The sequence below is a fragment of the Apis mellifera genome, linkage group LG11, assembly GCF_003254395.2.
Source record: "Apis mellifera strain DH4 linkage group LG11, Amel_HAv3.1, whole genome shotgun sequence".
Lineage (NCBI taxonomy): Eukaryota > Metazoa > Arthropoda > Insecta > Hymenoptera > Apidae > Apis > Apis mellifera.
In genome coordinates, this window is record NC_037648.1 from 13,414,455 (window position 1) to 13,439,846 (window position 25,392).

Below are 25,392 nucleotides of genomic sequence, written 5' to 3' on the forward strand. Positions count from 1 at the left end.
TAGAGTGATTTCTCAAATAAAATGAAAATTTTGAATTTCTTTTTATATGTCATGCATAATATAGAAGATTTAAGATTGATGTTTTGATCAAAAGATGAAACTAATGACAAATCTGCATTTTGATCGACTTGTAAGACAAAATAAATATTTCGTAGCTCATGACTACTAGGTCTAAGGACGTGAAGTCGATGTCGGTGGCGGCGACGCACCGAGCGTGCTTCCTGCCGCTTGACCGGAAGTCGCGAGTCAGAGGCTCGGCTCTACGTAGGCGTTACGCTTCCTTACGCGTATCTACACCGTCTCGCTACCCAGTTTCTCCTCTGCCTCGTTGCTGCTCTCCGTGGAAGACCCTTCGGCGCTCCTCCAGGAACCTTCTTTCAAGGTCATCCTATCCGGGCCAACCTTTCTCCCTCTCTTTCGCTCTTTTATCTTCTCTCTAATTTACAAAAACAAATTGGTTAATTATTTTGATCTCAAAGAAACAATTATTCAAAGATTGATTATGATACATAAATTGAAATAAAAATAATTTTGTGTTTCAGAAAACGTATACTTTTAGAAATGATGATTTTTCTTCTGCATTCTTCTCCATTCTTCAATTTTTATTTTAACAATCTGACAAGCATCTGTACAAGCAGAACAACAACAAAGCATAGAAAGCAAGAGTATTCTATTGAGTCCAAAGAGAATGTGAAATCAAGAGAAGGTATTATCGATTCAAATTAATTTCCTGTCTTAATTCATTTTTACTAATGTATTATTCTACACCAGAGAAAGAAGAAGAACGAAGAAATGGAAAAAGAAAAAGGAACAATGGTGAATCTCAATTATTATATCTTAAAAATCTCGAATCTCTCTAGAAAGTGAACTTCACCGGCCGTTAGGTCGAGGCAGACTTACAATGCTTATTAACTAATTCATAATAAGAGGAGCGTACACGTTGTTCCATTTCTTTCGGTGAAATCCTTCTCGTGATTACAAGCGAGTCACGCCGCTTAACGATGCCGTTAATTGACCCGCCCGCAAAGAGTGCTTCTACCTCTCCTTCTCTCTTCTCTCCTTCTCACTTCTTCTCCGCGAAATCCACGTGCGGTATTTATTCCATGATCGCAAACGAGCCTCGCGACTTACAACGTCATTAATTGTCGTCTGTACGGAAAGACAACAAGTTCACAAGCTTTCTGTCAACGTTAAACCTGTTCCATGCTACAAACGTATAACTGTATTTGAGGTTAGGTGGATAAACGCCTAAGGAAACAACGCTCGACATCGGTGCAAAACCATCGACTGACGATGACTCGAGAGACAATATTTTGAAACACGATATATGGTTCGTCGTAACTTATTATGATGAAATTTATTATGAAACCGTATGTTATTATATAACAGAAAAATATGTTTTGATTGATACTTGTGAGTTAATATTTATTTTGATCGTTTGTAGATTATATCAAGAATTTGAAATGTTTTCTTTCTATCAACGAAGAATATATTTAATGGTAAGAATTACAAAAATTAAAAATATGTTTCATAATCATTGATAATTTGCATGTTTATATTTATATTAAAATTGACAAAAAAAGAAAAGAGAAAATAACGAGGTTGTCATTCGGTTTATTATCAAAGATCGCATTGTAATTTTTTTTCTTTTTTTTTTAGGAACTGTCCATTAATTAATGGGATTGAAATTCACGAAAGTACTTGTATGAAAAATAAAGAAAGATGGAAGATTTATTATAAAGAGAACGGAACGAATTTTGTAATAACGCACGATAAGCAAATTTATTGGGTAGTATTATATATTTTTTTCATCCTATATTCGATATGGCAGTCGTACGATGATATCGCTTGAGCCACCTATCGTTTGGGCTTGTATCGAACGATATGCTTTCCGCTTCTTCGACACTAATTGGCCACGTTAAAATCTCGCATCTGGCGTATCAATAATCTCACGCGATAGCAGGAACCCTATAATTACCAGGAGATTAATTATAATGGGATACGATAATTCTTCTTTTCTTTCTAGTTTTCTTCCGTTCCATTGCTCCCTTTCGGAAGACATTGTTAATTCATAAGATAATATCGTCAATCATACTTATTTCTCTTGCGTTCAAAAAATTCTTTTTACAGATTCTTAACATCTAATGATTTTTCCGTTATTTGGAAAAATAATCTTTACAATTGAATTCACAATTTCTTTCACAACTTTTTCCGTATCTGAAAAAAATTCAATGAATTACATGCCAAAGTGATCTTCGTTTCGCTCAAATTACTTAACCTTATCTTTTCATTTTCATTTATTATTACGATTCTCTCAATTTTCTGTTGAAACAGAAAACTCATGTTTCGCGTAACGATCGAATGTAAGAAGGAACAAGCTTAATACATATGTAAATATCAGGGTGTTCTAAACGTAGTCAGGCCGACATCATGGTACGACTTCCTTTCTCGAATCGGTGTCCCGCTGGATCACCGCGTTGAACATAACCTAAAGGGCGGTTAGGTGTATCGTTTCACTCCGTTAATTTCGTTCCTCCTTCGTTTTTTTCTTTTTTTTTTTTTTTTTTTTTTTCATTCTTTCACACGCCAAAATAAAAGTTTCAATTCGTTAGTAGGCGAGCCGTGCTGGCAGAAATATGTAATTGCCGACGAAAAAGCGCGGGGAACCGTCGCACACACGGCCCACTGACTTCCGATGCGATCAACACCGGCATGGACACACAATATCCAACGTTATATCGCCACCCTAATTATAATTAGTTCGCTAATAATTGCGCCTTGAATTCTAATGCAGCTGAACAGCCTGGGAGATGGGCTTTTTGCAACTAACCGTCGTGTCTCAACGGTTACCATACGTTGATACGAACGGTGGTCGCCATTTTTTTTTTTGGAATCGGAGGGGAACCATTGGTAGGAATAAAATTAACTTAAATGATTAAATGTATAATATATATATATTTTTTTTAATATTCTTTTGCAATATATTTGAATTCATTGTTAATTGATAATATCATTTCAGATCTCATCCATTATTCAGCCTCGTGAAAATCGCATTGGTTATATACAGGATACAAGATGTTTAATGATTAAACATGGAGAGTTAAAGCGAACTTTGTAAATTGGATGTTTTTTTTTATCTAATTTATTTAGATGAAAATCAAAGAAAAATGATTAAAAAAAAGATTTTATTTATATATGATATCAAGTTGTGTTACAACTTCTTTTTGATTAATTTTTTTTTTTGTAAATGTATCATACTGTTTCAAAAAAATGTCATTATGTATTCACATAATTAAGTGAAAGGATAAGTGTAATCGAATTGATACGAGTTGATCAAGATCAGGAAGGTGATCGGGGAGGATTTATTTTTTTAAAAAAAATATCCTGTTTCATCTTATAATTATAAATTATATCTGATTTCTAGTTTTTCCAGTTTAATCAGGATTAAATGGAAATATAAAACGTGCCAACATCCCGTCTGTCGAAATTTAATCACGCACTGACGATCGTTGTCTCTATAATTGGCTAAATTTCAGTTGGACATGGCGACGGGGGAATATTCTTGTTACGAGATGATTCACCTGTTGATTCCAGAGGATAATATCCTATCTGTCCATAGAAACGCATCTTTTTAAACTGGTATATTCAACTAATCCATAAATCTTCTCGATGGTATCAAAATTCTAATTTTTTTTTTAAATAATAATTTTAATATAATTTAATTTTATAAAATCATTTAATCAATTAATTGGAATAAAAAGTAAAAATAATATTCTTTTATTCTTGATTTTTTACTGATTATTTATAATGTATTAAAATTAATGAATTTTCAGATAACGAGCTTGAATTTTTAATTAATTACAATTGCCATCCAATTGACTTCTTGTTTCGAGGAAATCACAAAGGTAAATAGTAAACTAATGAAAATTAATGGAATCATATATCTATTATGATCCTGATTATTTAATATTTCGTGATCTTGATCGATAGATCTTTATCAGCTAATAAGAACATTAAACACATTGAATTTGTAACTAATGAAAACTAATTTATCGCCCATTCAGTGAACTGAGTCAAACTGAGAGAACTTAATGAACGGTCAATTAACGTTGAAAAATGTGTGAAAGATATGGGACATTGATCGAAAAGTTATGTCAAAATTAATCTCAAGCGAGACCTGGATCGAGGAAACAAACCACTGTTGATTGAAAGACCGGAAATTCCGGGATAGTCAGCCAGTAACCTCCGAGAAACGAAGAAAATTATTCGTCACTGTACAGGAACACCTGTCAGTCGTGGTTGCAACATGTCCTCGAAAAGATCGTGGATCGATTGCACCTCCATTGATTAATTAACCGATCAAACTGTCTAAAGAATTTAAAAGAATGTCGTCGTATGACTAATTGTATTCTTCTCGCGGGACAATCGATCAATCAATTTACGACTTTTATATTTGGATAATCGATAATAATTAATAAAAATATTGTTCATCTAAATATGATGAATACTTTGGTATAATACTTGAACATATAATTCTTCAAAAAAATTACTTGTAATTAATTAATTAATAATGAAATGTTTTGCAGATGGCGTCGGTATAACATTTGCTTCGTAGCAATGAAACGAAAAAGAGATTAAATAACTTGAAGATTTTAATAAATGCGATGACACAACAAGGTCCGTGAGAATGGTACCATGTTTGTGACGAAGGAACCGTTTTATTGTAACTCGACTTTGCGGTTAACTATCATAGAAGTTATTAAAAACCGCAGTTACAGTCATACATATTAATGAACTGGTTTCTATTCGTCACGCTTTTAATTTACAAGATCTTATATTGTCTGGTACGTGCTTTCTATTCTTCGTCCTGTTTGACACAGATTTTTTTTCATTTGCCTCGAAATATATCGTATATAAAATACACTCAATTCTTTTATAATTTCTTTCCAGGCATTCCCAATGATTCGAATTACCTACTTCTGATAAGACTGGTTCCTGAGATCCTGCTACATTATCTCTTCAATTTTCTCAAAAAATTCCCAAGAGAAAGGAGGACAAGATTCAAGTTTACTTACAGGAAAATGAATTTTCAGATAAAAGCCAACAATGACAATATCAGAAATCGAGAACACCTGGTATCGATTCCAAAAATAACAAATTGTCGATAAATTCATCAATTAATCATTAATCAGTCGAAATTTTTTTAGGAAAAGAACCACTAACTGGTTTAAAAAAAAAAAAATCTCCTTGTTGTTTGTCGGCCTTGAGCGATACTGCTATCAAACGTTTGACCATGGAATCTTTAACTAAGGATCTTAACATCGGCTCACACATTCACTGGCAATGTTTCTGAAATAAGCATATTGGAGTTGGATGGAAGCAAGCCGGAGAAGAAAACACGGGGAGCAAATGGGAGAGAGAAGGAGAGAGCGAAACGAAAAGATGAAAGGATGGAACGAGAGGGAAGAAAGATGCATTGCACGCGCGGATGGAAGGTGCGGACGTACACCTGAGAGCAGGTGCATCGCAAGGTCTCGGTCCTCTCCTCTTTACTCGTCTCTCTTTCGTGCCACCATCGGACAATCGGTCGATCCGGGGGACATAAAATTGATCGAGTCCGGTTCGTCGATCCTCCTCTCAGCTCCTTTCTTTCTCGCCCGGCTTTTCTCTTGGCTGATCGATTGGAAAATTAAGCATCTGTGCGGCTGCTGCTCTTTAATCGCTTCGTACGATAATCAATTCGATAATTTCTTTGAATTTTTCGCAAGGGGAAAAATTGATGCCGATAATTCGATGCTTTGTGCGATACCTGGAATTTCGTATTCGCCAAGTTCCATCGCGTTTGCCTCGCGTTTACTGAATTGCAATTGATTCCTTTTTTGCTTTTGGTAAAACAATTTTTACCTACTCTTTTAGAAGATTGATATATTGATACGTCTCAATTTTCCTAAAGATTGTAAGATCGTTTCTTTTAATATATCATAGCTTATACTATTATTTTTGTATAAATGTTGGATAACAAAAGAGGGACTGCAAAGAAATTTGTAAAAATTCATACTGCAATGCAATTCTTTTTCTTTTATAGGATACGTATATTGGTTGGAACAATTTATGATTGTTTATCAAGTTGCAAAATGTATATGTGATCATTTTGCAATTTTCTTTTTTTACTTGGAAGAAACATATATATGTGACCTTGGAGAAACAGCAATTTGCATTAAATAAAAAGCCATGCGGGCTTTATATATATATAAGTAAGTATATGTTTTTTTCTTTTTATACGATACATTTTATATTATTAATACTCTGTGCATTACAGGATATTTTGGGTATTAAACACATTATAGTATCGAAAACTAACTTCTGGAAATTTAATTTGCACATGTTTCTTCGAATTGGATTCACCTTTTCAATCGCTGAATATTTATGGCCTTGTTCCGTTACTCCAGGGAAATAATAATCTTTTAAGTGAAAATATATTAATCTTTTCATCTGAACTCGATCAAAGAGAATCTAGGTGAATAGTCCCCTTGCTTTGTTGCATCGAAGAAATAATTTATTTCTCCAGCTGCCACGATTAGTTCCACTCGACAGTTTCTAGTTCTTGCAAAGGAACCTTCAGGAACATTGTGAATGCCGTTTGTATAAAATGACCAAGTCCGTTAATATTTTATTAATTCTGTCGAGGAGAAGAAGTTAAAAGATTCTGTAAGTATAAAATAATGCAATTTTTTTTTTTTTGGTAAAAAAGATATTTGAGTTTCTCCACTAAATCTTTTGATTAAAAAATATTAATTGAATTTTCTCTTTTTCAAGCTTTCGATATCTCTAAGGAATAATTGAATCACAATTATAAGAAGGAAAGAATGGAAGAAAAAGAAAGGAAAAAAAAATATGAAAGAATTGAAGAATTGTATTATTAAGCCGTATTATTATTATTATTCTATCAGGTGCAACGATTATTCCCCCTCCATACACAGAAGCCCTTACTTTATCGACGGATCTTGGAGAGTCGAAAATGAAAAGGGCGTGAAGACAGAAACACAATAATGGTAGAGTTGCCACGGCGTCAAGTCAACCGATACGTGGGCGGTGCAAAAATGGAGAATCGAAACGCTGCGTTGGCCCTCTGTCTCGAAACCAGAGAGAGAATGATCGACATCAAAGGCAATCACGCAGATGATGACGCGACTCCAGCCAGCAGCTGCTTGCATCGCGTCGATGATCATCGCCCTCGGGTTTCAGGCGTGCCTCTGTCGTCTCTTGTCACGACGTCTCCGATCGTGTTGGAATCTCGTTTCCAAAGAATTCCTCGGTCCTTTCGTATAACTACGTACGAATCGATGATTATAACGCGATGGCCTCCTCCTGGTTTCACTCGATACGAAATTCTGCGAGTTTCTTGGGTAACGGGTGAAATTTTGATGAGATACTCACGAGAGTAATAAAGTTATTTGGAAATTAAAATGAATGAATATTATGAACGATATTTTATCAACTTATTATCAAGATTCAATTTTCATAAAATTAAAATAAAAAAAAAAAGAATTAAAAATTATTATTTCAAAATTTTAAAATAATCATCGAGAGTTTTGTTGTTATTAACATTCGATCAAGGAATATAATTTACGTGTCAATGAAGATGGATAATGAATAATATCAATTTACTAATTTCGATAAATTACAGTTTCCTCGTTATATGTTATTTTCTCAATGTACAAAAAAAAAAAAAAAAGAATTGTAGAAAATGCACTTTTATACCAAATATTATACCGAATATCAGTCTATAATTTCGATTCATTATCATATAATAATTCACGATTATTTTCTCTTCTTCTTTATCGACCGAATCATAATGGAACAGTTATGTGTCTGACTTTCTCTCGACATCTTCTACTGTCAGCGTTAGGTCAGTGCCGTTCTTATTCTTATTCTTTTTCTTTTTCTTTTCTTTTCCTTTACTTATTATCTATGATATATATATATGTATATTTTCTTTGTTCTAGGAACATTACACGATATTTGTAATATTAAATTTAAATGGTATCTCGGGATATTTTCGTGAGTTTGCGCTGAAAGTACAACAAGAAAGAAATAGCGCTCGTTTATACGTCGGTGACACTAGCGTTGGTTCATCCATTATTCACCGTTCATCCATTTACTTCATTTACCTCGTTCACTTCGGTGTATCGTCGCAAAAAACCAGTAACCAGACACTCGTAACACGCACGTCGCGATGCAAGGAATGTACCGTGGAAAATAAATACGACACAGGAATCTCATTTCTGAGAAAGTATTTTTTTTCTTCTTTTTTTTTTGCAGATTATTTCTCTCTTCCATTTCGCATACGCGTGTGAAATCTTGTGGTCGATGTTCTTCCAATATTGAACTATTCCAAAGTTTTACATACTTGAGATTTTAATTTTGACACAACGCAAATAATAATGGAGATAATTTAAAGATATTTCGTGAAAGAAATAAAGGTTCTAAAAATAATGTGAACATTAATAATTAGTTAGTGGCCATTTGCATCGTTTATTGCTAATATAAATACCATTCTTTTACAAATTGAATCGAAGTAATGACGGTCCATAACACGCGTAAAAAATATTATCTAATCGAGCCTAATGACGGAATAATGCTATAGCATTCGACAAATTGTAATATCTTATAGGAATGGAAATAGAGAAAGAGAGAAGAGGCAGAAGAAGAGGCAAGAGAAAAAAAGTGAAAGAACGAGGATCGATGGAGAATGTAAGTTTTTATTCTTTTTTATTTTTCACCTCCATTTCTTTGAACAATCGGTTTGATCGATCGATTTAATGAGAAAAAAAAAAGAAAAAGAAAAAAGATTCTAATTTCTACTCTTCCTTTTTTCGATCAATCGTCCAATGATCCTCATTTTTATTCTCATTTGAAATTTCTCCCTATATCTCGATACGTTTTAATCGTATCGATTGAACGAATTCTATACACAAGAATATGATAAATCATGAAATAAAAGCTAAAATCTATCTCACAGTGCTGTTTAGACGCTTAATTAGACATTTTTTTTCCTTTGTCTTCCGTGTTTCGAGAAAGTGTAAAGAACTTTCTTGGCAAATCTTTCTTTCCTTTATTCTAACCTCTATTCTTTCGCATTTTTTTTTTTTTTGTTAAACACACTTCCTTCACGTTCGTTTCTTCTTCCTTCCGACTTTATTCTTCCACTATTTATTTCTTTTCGTATCTTTTCGTTGAATTTCACCTTGTGTTTCCTAAGCCAGCTAACTTGTTAAACTTGTCCTATTAAGTACCTAATAACAAGTGGCACGATTAATTTGTACAAATTGCCTAAACGATAGCGCGCATGTTTTAAAATTTCAAGGCTAAGTTTATTCATTTACTCATCTTTTATTCTTTTTCTCCCCTTTGAGAAGATTCACACGAGATTGTAATTGTCCCTTAATGATTTATTAAATATTGACAAGTTATTTTAATTATATATATATATATATATTTTTTTTTTCATTTTTTTTTTTACACAGCTCATTGAGTAAAGAATAAAATTTCTAAGAAATTTTATTATCTCTCGATTAAATAAATTTCTAATAACATCGCTTCGATACGATATTTAAATGTCAAATGCTCGAAAATCACGTGATAAAATTTCCTTTTTTTTTTTTTTCATTTTTCTTCTTGTCAAGAACGGAAAGAATCCGATGGATGGAATCGCTTCCGAGTTTGTTCGCAGTTCCAGCTAAATAGATTTAAATTCACTAACGCTTTTTTTTTTTTCCTTTTTTCTTCAAATCCACAAATTGTGAACATTGACAAATGAACACTACTTTGATCCGTTTAAAAAGATTTCAATTGCACTATTTGAGCGTTAGAATTCTCTCAAGTAACACTTTTTTTATTACTTTAAATCAAGTCCAGAATTCTTTAGAGAGGAAAAAAAAAAGATAGTAATAATAATAATAATAATAATAATAACCATAAAAAGAAGCAATAAAAGAATAATAATTACACTCTCATTGTTTCTTATTCACTGAGCACAATATTCAAGATCCTTTTATGAAAATCAAAGCTATATCCAGCTTATCATAATAAAAGCCAGCAATTGTTGATCTATCAAAGAATTCACAATTCTTTCTTTACATGTTTAATGTTCTCCAAACGAGGCTTAATGAAACGAGGCTTAAAAGCAGACTTGGAAGCAATTGAACAATTCTCTTGAAGTCCTCCTCCCATGTACATATAAAATATCTTCTCATGCTTTTCCAAAAGAAGCAAGCCAATATGGCGTTAATGATAAAAATAATAATAATTTGAAACGAGAAACTCTTCGTTTAATTTCAGGGAAAATATTCGCGAATCCAGTCGCTTTTGAGCCAGCATTTCGGGTATTATGTATTATCGTATCCCCCTTCACGAATCCCCCTCGAGGATCACCCGAAGGAATTCACCCTCCGGAAGCTAGGACGATCCTCGTGATTGCTGCTGCTGCTGTTGCTGTTGCTGGGTGTAGAATCCAAACGGTCTGGACTCGCTTCCCGACGAGGTGAACGACGCACCGCTTCCCATCGACGAGGACGAGATCGACGGACCTGAGCCGGACGATCCACGTTGGGACGAGGATTTCTGCGATTGGTTCACGGTGGCGATTGTTTGCTGGGACCTCAGAGGAACCGGAAGCGGTCGTTGAACCTTTCTTCCATTGTGGTGGCCGGGGTTGCGATACCCTTGGTGGCCAGGACCCGTCGGCCTCAATCTCGGCCGCCCCGGGCCCCGTCGAATCGTTGCGCCGCCGCCCCTCCCCGGCAGGGGGCCCAACGTCCCAACCGGACCCATGGGACCCACCGAACTGGGACCGTCCCCTTCCGTTGGACCGGAACTCCCTTGCGCCCCTGCAACGTCGTTTAATTTCTTTCTTATTTGTTCAAAAATAATGCATAAAAGGTATATAACACTTATAACACGATATATAAAAATATATACTTTTTAATTTTATTCTTTTTTATTTTCAGACATCTGAAAATTCCTTTTTTCCAAGGGAAAGAGAATTGAAAATCTCTGTGAAATACAGTATATAACACAATGTATAAAGGTATATACTTTAATTTTATTCTTTTTTATTTTCAGAAATCTGAAAATTCCCTTTTTCCAGGGGAAAGAGAATTGAAAATCTCTGTGAAGCACAGTATATAACACAATGTATAAAAGTATATACTTTAATTTTATTCTTTTTTATTATTAGAAATCTGAAAATTCATAATCTGAAAATTTCCTTTTTTCCAGGGGAAAGAGAATTGAAAATCTCTGTGAAAATCTCTGTGAAAATCTCTGTGAAAATCTGAAGGGGACGCAAATTTTCATTTATAATATAATAATGGCAGATGCGCCATTACTATCACTTGTTATTTACTTATAACACAATATAAAAATATATAAAAGTATATACTTTAATTTTATTCTTTTTTATTATTAGAAATCTGAAAATTCATAATTTAAAAATTCTCTTTTTTCCAGGGGAAAGAGAATTGAAAATCTCTGTGAAAATCTGAAGGGGATGCAAATTTTCATTTATAATATAATAATGGAAGATTACTACCACTTGTTATCTACTTATAACACAATATATAAAGGTATATACTTTAATTTTATTCCTTTTTATTATTAGAAATCTGAAAATTCATAATCTGAAAATTTCCTTTTTTCCAGGGGAAAGAGAATTGGAAATTTCTGTGAAAATCTGAAGGGGATGCAAATTTATAATATAATAATGGAAGATTACTACCACTTGTTATCTACTTATAACACAATATATAAAGGTATATACTTTAATTTTATTCCTTTTTATTATTAGAAATCTGAAAATTCATAATCTGAAAATTCCCTTTTTTCCAGGGGAAAGAGAATTGAAAATCTCTGTGAAACACAATATATAACACAATATATAAAAGTATATACTTTAATTTTATTCTTTTTTATTATTAGAAATCTGAAAATTCATAATCTGAAAATTTCCTTTTCTTCAGGGAAAATCTCTATGAAAATCTCTATGAAAATCTGAAGGGCTTGCGAATTTTCATTTATAATATAATAATGGCAGATGCGCCATTATTATTATTATATCACTTGTTATCTACTTATAACATAATATACAAAAGTATATACTTTAATTTTATTATTAGAAATCTGAAAATTCCCTTTTTTCTAGGGGAAAGAGAATCTCTGTGAAAATCTGAAGAGAATGCGAATTTTCATTTATAATATAATAATGGAAGATTACTACCATTTGTTATCTACTTATAACACAATATATAAAAGTATATACTTTAATTTTATTCTTTCTTATCATTAGAAATCTGAAAATTCCCTTTTTTCCAGGGGAAAGAGAATTGAAAATCTGAAGGGCTCGCGAATTTTCATTTATAATACAATAATGGCAGATGCGCTCTCCTCGTTTTAACGTTTGGAGTGGTCTGACCAGTTAATCGGTTATTCACCGGTACGGAAGACGAAGGATCGTGCCACGGCATCTATTCGAATGATCGTGAAGCGCAGGAGCCGGCCACGAGGACGAAAGGAAAGAAGGAATTTAATGAGATGGCGGGAGAGGAGAGGAATCTAGGCGGGGAGGGGGGGTGAGTGACAGGGTCGAAGGTGAGTAGCCGAGCAAGGATGTACGAGAGGACGTTTCTCCGTTCTTTCTTTCTTTCTTTCTTTCTTTCTTTCTTCCTTCCTTTCTTCCTTCCTTTCTTTCTTTCTCTCGCCCATTCTCTCTTTTCTCCCCGTACACGTTCCGCTCGTCGAGTCGTTGGCACATTCCTTGGCACGTTCTCGATCCTTTCAGGAAGATGCTCTCCAGCCAAAGAGAGAAAGTTGAAGCACTCGGATAACAAAGGAACCGAGGGGGGGGGGGGGAAGGAAAAGCTGGAGGAATTCGTTTTCTCGTATATCCTCGAGTTTTTCGACAACACTTCCAAGAGACAGATTCTAGAGGTATGTAAAAAAATGGTACTTGCAAAATCAAGAAGAATATATCTATAATTATTGATAATATTTTTTTTTCTATATCTTTTTCAGAAGAAACTTTTTCAATGAAAAGAAATGCAATCTCTCTTAATCTTCTATAAGAGAATTCAATTTTGGCGCCAACCAATAATATCAAACGCATTTTGATTTGCCTGATTGATTCAATATTCAATGTAAAAAGAAGAGGGGAGGAATATCGAGGGGTCGGTTTAAAATATTTTCGAGAGTCCAGAATTCCGGTGGAAAGCACGCGTGGGTGAGATCCCAGGCGGGAGATAGAGCGGAGTATGTAGAAAGAAGAGGGTTCCCGTGAAGGTTTCGAGGTAGCTGGAAGGGCAAATGGAACGCGAGGATCCGCGGAATGCCGACCGTCCGGCTGGCAATATCCTATCTCCTCGGCATTATCCTGCCGTATCTCAGCCGTACAACGCATAGCCAAACTCTCATCCCTCCCCTCCCCTCTCCCTTTCCTCGTCGGCGCGGCATCTTTCGCGGTGTCTCGGGACGCTTCCCCCTCCCCCTTATCCCCCACCTCGAACACCCTCGAACCGGGAGAAAATTATTGCATTCTAAAACGGAAACAATGAAATAGTTTTGCCGGTTCTACCTTTCGGCTAAACGACCGTCGTTCCTGTCCCCAATGAAGATAATGAATCACCAAATTCTCGTTACAGTAACGCTAAGGATGGATGAGGTTTTTAGAGTGGAAGCGTGCCTGGGATTACCGTGGGATTCGTGGAAAGAATTTTTGGTTGGTCGAGATCTTTGGAGATTCTGGTAAATTCTTGATATGTATTGGCCGAATTATGAATTATAATCGAGAAAGTTTTTTAACCAATTCAAACTGGTTGGATTTACTTTCTGTTACATGACAAGGAAATATGAGGAAAGTAATATTGTAATACTTGATGGAGATGACACGACGCGGTACGGTAAGGTACGGCACGAATCCACAAAATCAAACTTCCTTAGATTCTATTGATAATAAAGCTAAGGTTATTCATTGAAAAAATTATGCGGACGATAATATGTTTTAATATGATATTTAACATTGGATATTTGTATCCTAAATAATATTGCTGTACTTCTTCCAGGTACATGGTAGAAAATATGTTTATAAAGGAGCATCACGTTGGATAAAGTTTTAGAAATGCAGATCAGAAGAGAGGACATCTCATATTGCTTGCTTTCACATTGACCATATGCTATCTTGCTCTTATTTTAAAATGCATCTCGAATGGAATTCTTCTTCAACTTTTGATAAAAGAATTGAAAACGAATATTATTTTAATAATATTTACAATAAATAACAATATATATATATTTCTTTTTCAAAAGGATAAAATTGATAATAAATTTTTCAGGATAAAAGTAGAGGGTAATGGATCCAGATAATGGAAACTGTGGGAAAAAAGAATTAGCGAGATATATAGGATAGAGGAGAAAATGAAATGCAGAGTGAACCAAGTGATAGTGAAAATGGGAAGGTAGAGGACGGAGAGGGGTGAGCGAGTTCCAAAAACCTAAGAAGAACATCATCGATCGCAGCTGTCGCGTTCGCTCCGCACCTGCTATTGTCCGCTTGCCTTCCAGTCGACGACAAGTGAGAGAGGGAACGACCCCTTTCCTTTCCGTATATGTAGCGCGAAACAGTGTACGGGCGTGCGCGCGTGCGTGAAGGTGTCGTACACGTTGCCCGCGTAAACTTCGGTCCACGTGTCATTGCGTGAGGGCCACCTACTAGTTTCCATGCAGTCTTCCTTTCGTCAAGCCTTCTCTTTTCCTCCCACGCTTTTCTCGTTTTAGTCTTTCTTCTTGTTCATTTTATTTCCCCAAAATGATCATGGCAACGTGTGAAATGTTGTCCTATACATCATTTATATTATCTTTGAATTGTTTCTCTCATTTTTCATTTTCAATAGTTTAGAATAGTTTAGAAATTGGACTATTCACCTTTTCATCATTTTCTCAATTTAATATTTAATATTATACAAATTATTTTAAAGAAACCAATATATTGATAACAAAAAATAATTATAGTTAATTATTGTGATTGATCATTGTAGTACAATATTGTTAATTTTATAAATTCTTATTGATGGGAAATTTCACTTCTTCAGGATAATAATTATATTAGATATTGTCAAAAAAGAAAAGAGAGACCAAAACCATCGTCCTAATCAATTTAACCCACAGTATCGACTCTTTCAGACCAAAAACGTGACCACTGTCCAAATGACAAAAAATCCAAGACACCCCCGGTCCCAAAAGATGTAGAGTACTCGAGCGCATAGAAACTGTGAATGAAAGAATGAGTCACAAAGGGGGTAGATATCTCGAAGGGTAAATCGCGTACCCTTAGGAAGGGTGCCAACTGTTCGTTGCAACACTTGCGCGAACACGTAACCGCGAGGGAATTTCGATGGATTTCACGTCAGTCAAGGGATCCGCGTTTTGCCCAGGGGCGTTTTGCACCGAGAGCAAAGTCCCATGAGAAACAGACCAAGTGGTGTAATAAAGGGAGGAGGTTGTGGATCTGTGAAAGAGTCAGTCGGGATTAACAATGTATCGATTCGAGGGTGCGTCACGAAAAGTCATTTTCATCTGGCCTTCCGAAAGTTTTCGCTTAATCCTCTTAGCCGTATCATCCGATATTTTAATCTAGAATCAGCATATATTTCTCAGCGATTTAAGCTGGAAAGAGCTTTTGAATGAGAATTTCAAACGTGTGGATGGAGAAATTCAAGATCTAAATCTATAAAATTCTCTTCAAGGCATTTTAAATTATAAATAAGGACATAAGTGTTAATTCTGTTGTTAATATTTGTCAATTGCAGTAATAGATGCGTATTAATAATTTTTTTCAACCAGTATCATGTTATTATATTACATTAATATTTAAAATATTCAATCAATGGACATTACATGGTTTGATGTATCAGCAAGAAATCTACTTATTATCTCAAAATGATTCAATTTACATTTTTGTACATTTTTCTAAAAGAATTCTTCACAAAATATACAATACTCTGATAATACATTTTAATTTTTGTAATAGATATCGTCGTTTGAATATCGAGTGGAAAGGAAACTATCGTCATTAATAAATACACTTTCTTTCTCAAATACTTGGCATCAAATAGATATACACCTTCTTCAATGGGAAATAAATCTAATGAACACAATACTTACCATGTTGTAAAGTTTGATCGTTTAAAGTTGTACTGGTCGGAGATAAAGATGCCGGTGACTGTGGACTACTTCCAAGACCCGTAGATGGTGGATGAAGCAGAAGGAGTCCTCTACCTTTCCCACCAACGGGCCCTCCTCTGCGAGAACCACGAGGTCTGCCTCTTTTGCTGGTACCACGAATTGTAGGCCTTATCCGAACACTAGATCCACTAGTGAAAGACATATGATGATCGAGACGACTGACTTTGGCTGGATCTCCAAACTGACCACCCGCTCGTGATTGTCGAGTATCACCAGAGGATGCTCCTACTGGACCATCGACATCGACAACCAGACCATCGTTACTCGTCTCATCCTGAATATATTAAAAAAATTTAAGATTTATTACTTTTCCAATTACTTTTTTATCAATTTAATCTATTTTCAAATTATATTGACACATACCTCTGATTTAACAGGACTGGTTGGCACACTGTAATCGTCTGCATTATCGAGAATTTGCTGATGATTGTTAATCTGATATGATTGAATACCGCTATTAGCTTGACTACTTTCATTAGAATTAATTTGAATAATATCCCCAATCTTATCTCCATTTGCATCAGATAGGCAAGGCTTCTTTACATCGCCCTAATAAAAAAATAAAAAATAAGCATTAAAAATAGTAGAAATTAAAAGAATAAATAAATAGAATTTTATTGGTAATTAACAAACTGAAAATAAAAGAAAATAATTGTTCTAAAGACGCTTAACCGGACTCACCTTAACCGGAAGCGCGGTTAACTTCCTTTTCCGCTCCCTCTCCTTGTGGTATAAGTTCGACTCGAAGCGGGCATCCTCCGCGTGCTGTTTTCTCTCCTCGCTCCGTTGACTATCTGAAATATATGGACACAAACTTGTATAAGGGGACGTTCGTTATTCCTTTTCTTATTATTATTCGTTATTAGAGCATTAGCATAACGAGCACAATGTAATTGCAACCATGTTCTCTCTTTTTTTTTTATTTTCTTTCTGTTGTATTCTCTTTCCATCGTATGTCCTGCCACAAGAATATAACTAAAAAATGCGATATAATGTTCTCTATTCGAAGTTTTCATTCAATCAGATTATTCGTATTTTATAATAGTCTCAATCTTACAATTGCATTTCTATTCATTCCATTTCTATAAATTTTGTGTATCTAATTATTGAGAATAAATAATAAACCAATATAATCATTATAATCATGACAGAATTTAAGTAAAAATATTTACATTTCGCTTCGATTTCCTCGTCATCTAATAAAAGGGAAACAACTTCCTTAGGCTTCAAAGTGTCTGGTTTAAAATTCCCTCCACTAATTACCATGCGTTGTATCTGCAAAAATTTAAATTTGAATTTTTTTTTTTTATTTTAAAAATAAATTTATAAAAATAATTTTATACTTATACCTCGCTTTTTTCTCGAGCACGTTGCAATATCCTTTCCTCGATTGTTCCTTTGCAAATTAATCGATATACCGTAACCTGTTTCGTTTGACCTAGTCTATGAGCACGATCCATAGCTTGCTGATCTACTGTTGGATTCCAGTCGCTGTCGTAAAAGATCACCTATGGAATAAAATTTATTTCTATTGAAATTAATGATGAAAAAATTTATAAATCTGTTTCAATAAAAAAAAAAAATGGTATCTTTTAAAATCTACAGGATTAGAAATCTACAGAACAAAGTTTAGATATCTATTTTGCGTGACATTTTAAATAGGGGTATTTCTCTTTCCTCGATATTCAAACGAAGGCATATGCAAATATGTTCTATCAGCAAATGAATGCCTGCAGTCCATGTTCGTGCACTTTTGTAATAGAATGCAGTTTCGGCAATGCAGAAGAACGACCCTGATCAAAAATCTTTATCCATTCTATTATTACTTCATGATATTATTTTATCAAAATATATGATCAAAATATACTATATATATATTTCAATAGATTGATAAAGTAACAAAGCATAAATTTATGTAAAGAAAATTGTGCTTTAATTAAAATTTAATAAAATTAAATCAATTACCTTATCAATAAATATGTTCTTACACTAATAAATATTTAATTATTTTTGTGAATGATATAAAAATCACATATAAACCCATCTTTTATTTCAAACTAAACTTGAGAAAAAACAAAAAAAGAATTATATTATTTTATTTTTTGTCATATATAATATTATAATTAATATAATTGAATCAATATAACATTAAATTAGGCAAGAGTTTTGTTAAATTGATGATTGTAGATATGAATTGAATAACGAATTATCGTGATTAAATCATTATTCATTATGAAAAAAAAAAAAAATCACGTATGTTTTCTTTTTCGATCAATTAAATTTTGAATTATTTATTCCGGACATGGAAAAAAGAAACAAAAGATAAACGCTTGGCTTCGTAGCATCAGAAGATGAATACATACAAGGTACGAACCAATAAAGCATGGATAAGATTACTAACCGTGTCTGCGGCAGTGAGGTTTATTCCCAGGCCTCCAGCTCGGGTACTCAACAGAAAGACGAATATGTCCGCCCTGAAACACGAAACAGTTCATGTAGATCGAATAGTCGACACATCGTTTTGTATGTAAATTAATTCGGCACGTTGGTGGTGCAGTTAGAGGACTTCCAATGCAAGATACATACGCTGAATATATTTTATCAGAATTTCGATGATTAGATTCTGATTTGAACATGACAAGATGCATAGATACTTCAAATAAAACGTATAAAAAGATAATGTAAAGAAAAATGATCCAAAGAAATAATAAAAAAAAAATATGAAATTACCTCTTTTGAAAATCTGCAACCATATCTCGTCGGTCAGAAATTTTAGAAGAACCGTCTAATCTCATAAATGTATGCTTTTTATGATACATATATTCCTGTAATAAAAACATGGTGTAAAATTTTGTAAAAATTATTTTATCAAATTTAAATAAAGATACCTCTAACAAATCAATCATTTTAGTCATCTGAGAGTAGATAAGGACACGATGACCTTGCTCTTTAAGACGACGAAGAAGACTGTCCAAGACGGAAAGTTTCCCGGCGTCTGTCACCAATGTTTGCTTATCTATAGAAATATTGTGAAAAAAAATATATATATAAAAAATATAAAATGAATGTTTTAAAAATGAATGTTTACCTGGTACTATGATATTTGACCATCCATTTATGGGAGTACATGCAGAAATTCCACCATTTGGTTCCACAGAAAATGTTGATGTCGTCTGTGTCGAAATACGAAAGTTTGAATTCTCTTGTGATGATGCAATAGAAAGAGCTCTTTCGCAACCAAGCCAAAGAAGTTGTTGACCAAATTTTCCACCGCATTCTTCATGTCTTCTCCATGCGCATGCTGCGGAACTATTGCTAACATACAATTTTCGGGGACTAGCTTGTACCTAGAATTAATTAATTCATTATATTGTCTCTATTATTTTAATTCTCATATATATTAAATTAAAAACCTTAGGATAAGTATCGCAAATAAAAGATGGAATGGTGGTTCGTTGACAATGACGTATTATCGGTGACCTAGGAAGATGAGGATGTTCCGGTAACAAAGTCACTTTTGTATCTTCTTGTTCAGTTTTGTTTAAAGGCATTATTCTCTATAAAAAAAAAAAAAAATATCTTATTTATCAAATTGTCAAATAAATATTTAAAAAAAGAAAAAATCCATAACAATTCTAAACCTTTAATGTTTGATTAGCAGTTTTTTTACTACTTCGTAAAATTCTATGAGCAACAGTTTCTGGCATCGAATGAATAACATGAGCTGTATGTGTATATACAGGTTCTCCTTCGAGAATTTTTCTTGTAAATATTAAATCTTGCAATGAACGCGTCGAAGAGTCAATTTTTCTAGATAAAAGAAACATTTGATTCATAGGAATTTCCGTCCTTTCATCAGCATTCCAATCCTCCCAATAACGCATTATTTTTATTCTTCTTTCCATTATAGTTGCAAGACATAATCTAAATAGATAATAAAATAAATATTATAAAAAAAATGTAATTTGCTATATATTCAATATAAAGAATTATGTACCTAAATAAAATACCAATGATAAACACTTTATTTATTTCCATTGGAGACAAGTTAATAAATCTACTAAAGGAAAAAGAATTTTGTAACTTTTCGTTACTGTCATGAAGAGTTCGATGTATATATTCAGTAGCAAATATAAACAGCTTATTATAAAGCAAATGATCTTTAGATGGCAATGAAAGATATCTAAGTCCTTCTGTATATAATAATACAGGCATTTCATAACATTCAGTATGCATGAAAAATGGAGATTTTGCATCTCTACGCTCAAAGAGTTCTGGATGATTGCAAACCTAAAATTAATGAAAATTAATATTAATACGAATATGGTATTATCTTAAGATTAATTAAATTTTATAAATATTACATACTTTTCGAAATTGCATGACTAGATTCATAAGGTTTGATGTAAAATTTTTATCATTAGATGCAGTATCACCACCACCGACTGTATAATGCAATAAATCTTCTATTCTAATTTTCTTTTTTAATGCTGTCAAAAAAAAAAAAATACATTTAATATAATAATTTTTGTGCTATGAAAAATATAATTTAAAATATAATTTTTTAATATAAAAATATCACACTGTTACCTGAATAAAGTAATTTTTGACGAGTAGTAAGGGGACAGTATACCATTACTTCAATTTTATCAGATAATTCATTCTCTACATCTTTCTTTATTCTACGCAACATAAAAGGCTTTAAAATCATATGTAACCTTGATAAATGCTCTAAATATAAGAAAAAAATATTAAATTTGAAATATTATTCTATTATATCATACAAAATTTGTGAAATAAAAATATATTACTTTCATCAATCCCCGTTTTATTTTCAGCATGACTTTCAATATCTTTAGAAAACCATTCGTTAAATTCATCGTGAGAATCGAATAAAGTAGGCATTATAAAATGTAACAATGCCCATAATTCTGCCATACTATTTTGAATAGGTGTTCCGCTTAGTAACAATCTATTACGACAACTGAATCCAAGCAATAATTTCCATCTCATACTATAAAAAAAAAAAACAAATATTAAAGTATCGTGTTTATAAAATGTAAATATAAATAAATAAATATTAACCTGCTAGTGCTTTTTATAGCTTGTGCTTCGTCTAAGATCATATATTGCCATTTTATTCTATTAAAATATTTATAATCTGTAATAACTAATTGATAGCTGGTTATCACTACATGAAATGAAGCCTCTTTCGTGTGTAAATCTTTAGTATCCCAAAATTGTCTTAATATTTTTCTCTCTTGTGGATTACCCCAATATGGAACTACTTTAAACATTGGAACAAATCGTGCCATTTCTTGTTGCCAATTATGTAATGTTGAAGCCGGTGATATAATTAAAAATGGTCCCCATACAGCTATAAAAAAAAATACATTTATTAAATTATACATTTTTAAATATTTTCAAAATACAAACATTTATTAAATAACTTACAATATCTTTCGGCGACATGACATAAAAAAGCTATGGATTGTACAGTTTTACCCAAACCCATTTCATCAGCCAAAATACCGCTAATACCCTAAAGAAAATGTGAAAAATATTTATGTACACATATTATTTTACAATTTTATTATATTATATTCTATTAATCATTTAATATAGACCAACCTGATCATATAAATTAGCTAACCAATTCATTCCTTTTAGTTGGTAACCTTTAAGGTTTCCCTTAAAAATCGAAGGTTGTGGATGTTCTAAATTTTCGGGTGTATCGCTAAGACGTAATTCTTGAGACGCAGCTGCTGTATCAAATTGTTTTGCTCGAGCTTTTTCATTATCAAATGCTTCTGTAGCATTCTTTTTTGCTTTCTGTTTCATAGCTTCACTGTTAATAATAATAAATAAATAAAGTTATAACATACTTTCACTTACCGAAACATTTATAGAATAAATAAAATGCATATAATTAATAAACTTACCTATCATAATCGTCAATTCCAACAAGTCTTGGATTTTTTTCTTCATCTAATTGATTTAAAATTCTTAATTGTTCTTCGGGAGAAGCTTTCCCTAATTTTCGAGACATAAAATGAGCATAAAGTTCAGTTTGTGTAATAAGAAAATTTAATTTCCTTTGTTGCCGTTTTGCCTAAATTTTTAAATAAAACACATTTAAATATTTTTATTAAAACTAAAATATACAAAAATATCTATTATTAATTACCTCAATAAGTTCGACATCCATTTTTCGCTGTTCTTCAGCTTCTTTTTCTAATCTTCTTCTTGTTTCACGTTCAACTCGATCATAACGTTTCCAATAAGATTGCATTTCTCTTGTGAGACGTTTAGCTCTCCATATAGTCTCTTTCATATTCTTTTGAGACTATAAAATATAAAATGTAAATATAAAAATGAATTTAAAATTATGAATAAAATTAAATAATAATGTATCAATACTCACTTGCATAGCTTTTTGTCTCCAATATTTCATACAATGTTGTGCTACTTTTTTACAACTAATTAACATTTCTTTATGATTATTGGTTTTTGCTCTTTGTACTTTTCCTAATTCTTTTTTAGACATCATTACCCAAATTTTTCTTCTTCTCATTGCCATTACTTCTGGACTTTTATTGTTATGTTTTTTTCTACCGCGCTGACGAGGTTGATGGCGCATTATTGCTTCTAATTCAGCTTCATCTAATTCCTCTTCTCTAGGGATAGTACGATCCCAATCTTCATCTGGATAATCGCCTTCCTAAAATATTTATAATAATATTCTATCTTTGAAATATATCACATTAATTTTTATTTTACATACAGGATAATCTTCAGAAGATCTATGACGCGATATCTTTTCTTTTTTTATTTTCATAACTTTCTTTTCTGGTTTCTTTTCTTTTTTCTTTTTATTTCCAACTATTAATTTTTGATGTTCTAAAAATCTGTCATAATTGGATAGCAAACCAGCACTATAATATTGGTACTGAATGTTCTGAAAACAAAAATTTCACTATTACTATTTATTCTATTAATTTTATTGATTTTAACTTAAATTTTAGTCTCACTTCTGGTTTTTGATAAAAACGTGCTTGATATTTTTTCCTAAGTATATGATACTTCAACATTTCTTGAAAATCTTCTTCTGTAATGGGATTATCTGTATCAGACCCTGAAGCAGAACTATCTGACGAATCACTTAATAAAATATCCTGCAACCAATGTCGTTCTTCTCCCACACTTGTCATATTATAGAGTCTCAGTTTATTTATTCTTTCCTCTGAAAAATTAATAATTATAAGTATTATTAGTAAATGTAAATATTATTCAAATAATAAAATATAAATACAAACAAATAGTTATTTTTAAAATATTAACAATTTACAGACCTTCTTTTCGAATCAAAACATTATCGAGATAACTATCTGATCCTTCAGAAGATTCTGATGATACAGATTTGTCATCCTCACTGTAGAAATTAATAAAGCAGTAATTTTTTATCAGATTCATAATTTATTTATAAATCATATATTTTTTTTATTATAAGTCATATTTTATTAAATATAAAAAAAATCTACCTAGTTGGTTCTTGAAACAATTCATTAATTTGCCTTAGAAAAGGCTGTACATTAAGACTACGCTCTAATCTTTGCAAATGCAAAGGAGCAGCCATTTCTGCTTCCAACCTCATTGTGTGTGCTCTATCTGTCATTACCAATTTATATAAAATTCAACAACCTACAATAATGAAATTATATTGTCAATAATAAATAGTTGTAAATCCTTTATTATTATAAGAAATCTACCTTTTATATTTTTTGTAACATATTATATACATAGATCTTATATCAAAGAAAAGCTATTTAAAAAAAAACTTTAAAGAAAAATTATTTATTTAATAAATCACTTAATGAAATTTATTTAAAATATTAATATCAGTAGACCCGTTGTCAAGGAAACAAATACTTTATCTGCAAGAGTACGAACCTAATATGACCCTGTGATTATTTGACATTTCAATAAATATATTAAATGGTTTTGGTGATACATGTTACATAGACGACAGGAAATTTTTTATATAATTTGTACGTAGCATGTAGCAAAATAAAACATCTATCTTGTGCTTTGTATTAATAAAGCATATAGGATTTTGCTCCTTATTGCATTGCCACAATGCTAGATTGTTTATTTTCTGTTTCCTGTAACGGGTAATACATGTTAAAGGCATGTAACCGCCGTATGGAATTGTATGTAACCAATTACATTATATAAGGTGAATGACACGACGAATCGAGCTTGTGCGGTTATAATTTCGCGAAATATTCGATAGTTTTGGATCACCTTCGGTTTGGTTAGAAGTAGCCCCACTTATTTAGCACGTAAGATAGGGTCGATCGCGAGGAAATGATTCCCTTTGTTCACATCGAAATTGGGTGTATCAGACGGAGGGAAATACATAGTAGAAAGAAGCCTAGAGAACGCAGACATTTGGCGTGCCATAAAACCAGGGCAGGGATAGGGCATATTGTTGGCCACCATTTTTGTTTTCAATAGGTGGCGCCAGCTTAATCAACGTATAGAAGATCCATAGCTTTTCCAACGTTTATTGGGGACAAAATAATTTTATTATTTATATAAAGTACATATAATATACGAATATATTTTTTATTTGCATTTTAAATAGATAGTATTACAACGATTATATATATTTCAATGTTTTAATAATATTCATTATTTAAAATTTATTTTATTATACATCATGTATTTAATATAAAATTAAGCAATAAATAAAAAATTATAATTCAATTTTAAAGTAAAAAAATTTAATTTATATTTTTTCTTACAGTATTTGTATTATATTAAAAGAAATAAAATAAATGTCTTTAATTTATTTCAAATTATGAAACTCAGTTTAAAAGTAATATTGTTTAAATATTATTAGCTTTCAAATGATTATTTGAATATCCCGCTCTATATGACTGCGCATATTATATCGCATGTGAATTATATTTGCACGCATTTATGACTAGCAGTTAATTATAATAAAAATTATTAACAATTGTACTTATATTATGATGGTAAGTAACAATTTAAGACAATGAATAATTATAAGCTTTATTATTTTAAACGTAGTAA

The 25,392-nt window shown here is 32.3% G+C and overlaps 1 protein-coding gene and 2 long non-coding RNA genes across 7 annotated transcripts; 2 read left to right on the top strand and 1 right to left on the bottom strand.

Moving 5' to 3' along the window:
- The first annotated feature begins 913 nt into the window (after window positions 1-913).
- LOC100578759 lies at window positions 914-8,852 on the top strand. 2 transcript variants are annotated; one of them, XR_003305577.1, is made up of 14 exons: window positions 914-1,330; window positions 1,445-1,499; window positions 1,660-1,789; window positions 2,613-2,910; window positions 3,020-3,347; window positions 3,425-3,639; window positions 3,834-3,905; window positions 4,065-4,512; window positions 4,587-4,844; window positions 4,951-5,135; window positions 5,208-5,531; window positions 6,086-6,254; window positions 6,320-6,708; window positions 6,817-8,852. It is a non-coding gene; the product is annotated as an uncharacterized LOC100578759 (long non-coding RNA). The 2 variants fall into 2 exon arrangements; XR_003305578.1 differs by having other exon boundaries at window positions 5,208-5,495.
- LOC410352 (chromatin-remodeling ATPase INO80) lies at window positions 8,743-24,810 on the bottom strand. Of its 4 annotated transcripts, none has more exons than XM_016914768.2 (28): window positions 24,598-24,810; window positions 24,244-24,455; window positions 23,835-23,994; window positions 23,646-23,725; window positions 23,325-23,536; window positions 23,078-23,251; window positions 22,718-23,014; window positions 22,481-22,639; window positions 22,236-22,405; window positions 21,925-22,141; window positions 21,748-21,835; window positions 21,379-21,670; window positions 21,105-21,307; window positions 20,884-21,024; window positions 20,662-20,783; window positions 20,291-20,583; window positions 19,935-20,217; window positions 19,707-19,850; window positions 19,382-19,640; window positions 19,182-19,309; window positions 19,024-19,118; window positions 18,695-18,767; window positions 17,643-17,801; window positions 17,466-17,568; window positions 16,975-17,087; window positions 16,657-16,842; window positions 16,213-16,567; window positions 10,459-10,889 (listed from the first exon to the last, which is right to left on the bottom strand). In XM_016914768.2, exons 3-28 carry the CDS (start codon window positions 23,966-23,968, stop codon window positions 10,459-10,461), a joined length of 4,911 nt encoding a protein of 1,636 aa, XP_016770257.1. In that variant the 5' UTR covers window positions 23,969-23,994; window positions 24,244-24,455; window positions 24,598-24,810. The 4 variants fall into 4 exon arrangements, with proteins under 4 accessions (XP_026299433.1, XP_016770257.1, XP_016770258.1 ...); XM_016914769.2 differs by having other exon boundaries at window positions 24,520-24,810; XM_006566454.3 differs by lacking the exon at window positions 24,244-24,455.
- On the top strand, window positions 11,504-11,913 carry LOC102655300. Its single transcript, XR_003305580.1, has 3 exons — window positions 11,504-11,627; window positions 11,704-11,813; window positions 11,890-11,913. It is a non-coding gene; the product is annotated as an uncharacterized LOC102655300 (long non-coding RNA).
- Window positions 24,811-25,392: the final 582 nt, after the last annotated feature.

Coding starts and splice junctions, on each gene's coding strand:
- LOC410352 (XM_026443648.1), bottom strand. CDS start 23,968: ATGACAGATAGAGCACACACAATGAGGTTGGAAGCAGAAATGGCTGCT. Junction 22,142..22,235: donor GGAATTGACGATTATGATAG/GTAAGTTTATTA, acceptor TATTATTAACAG/TGAAGCTATGAAACAGAAAG. Junction 21,025..21,104: donor TAAAACGGGGATTGATGAAA/GTAATATATTTT, acceptor TCTTATATTTAG/AGCATTTATCAAGGTTACAT.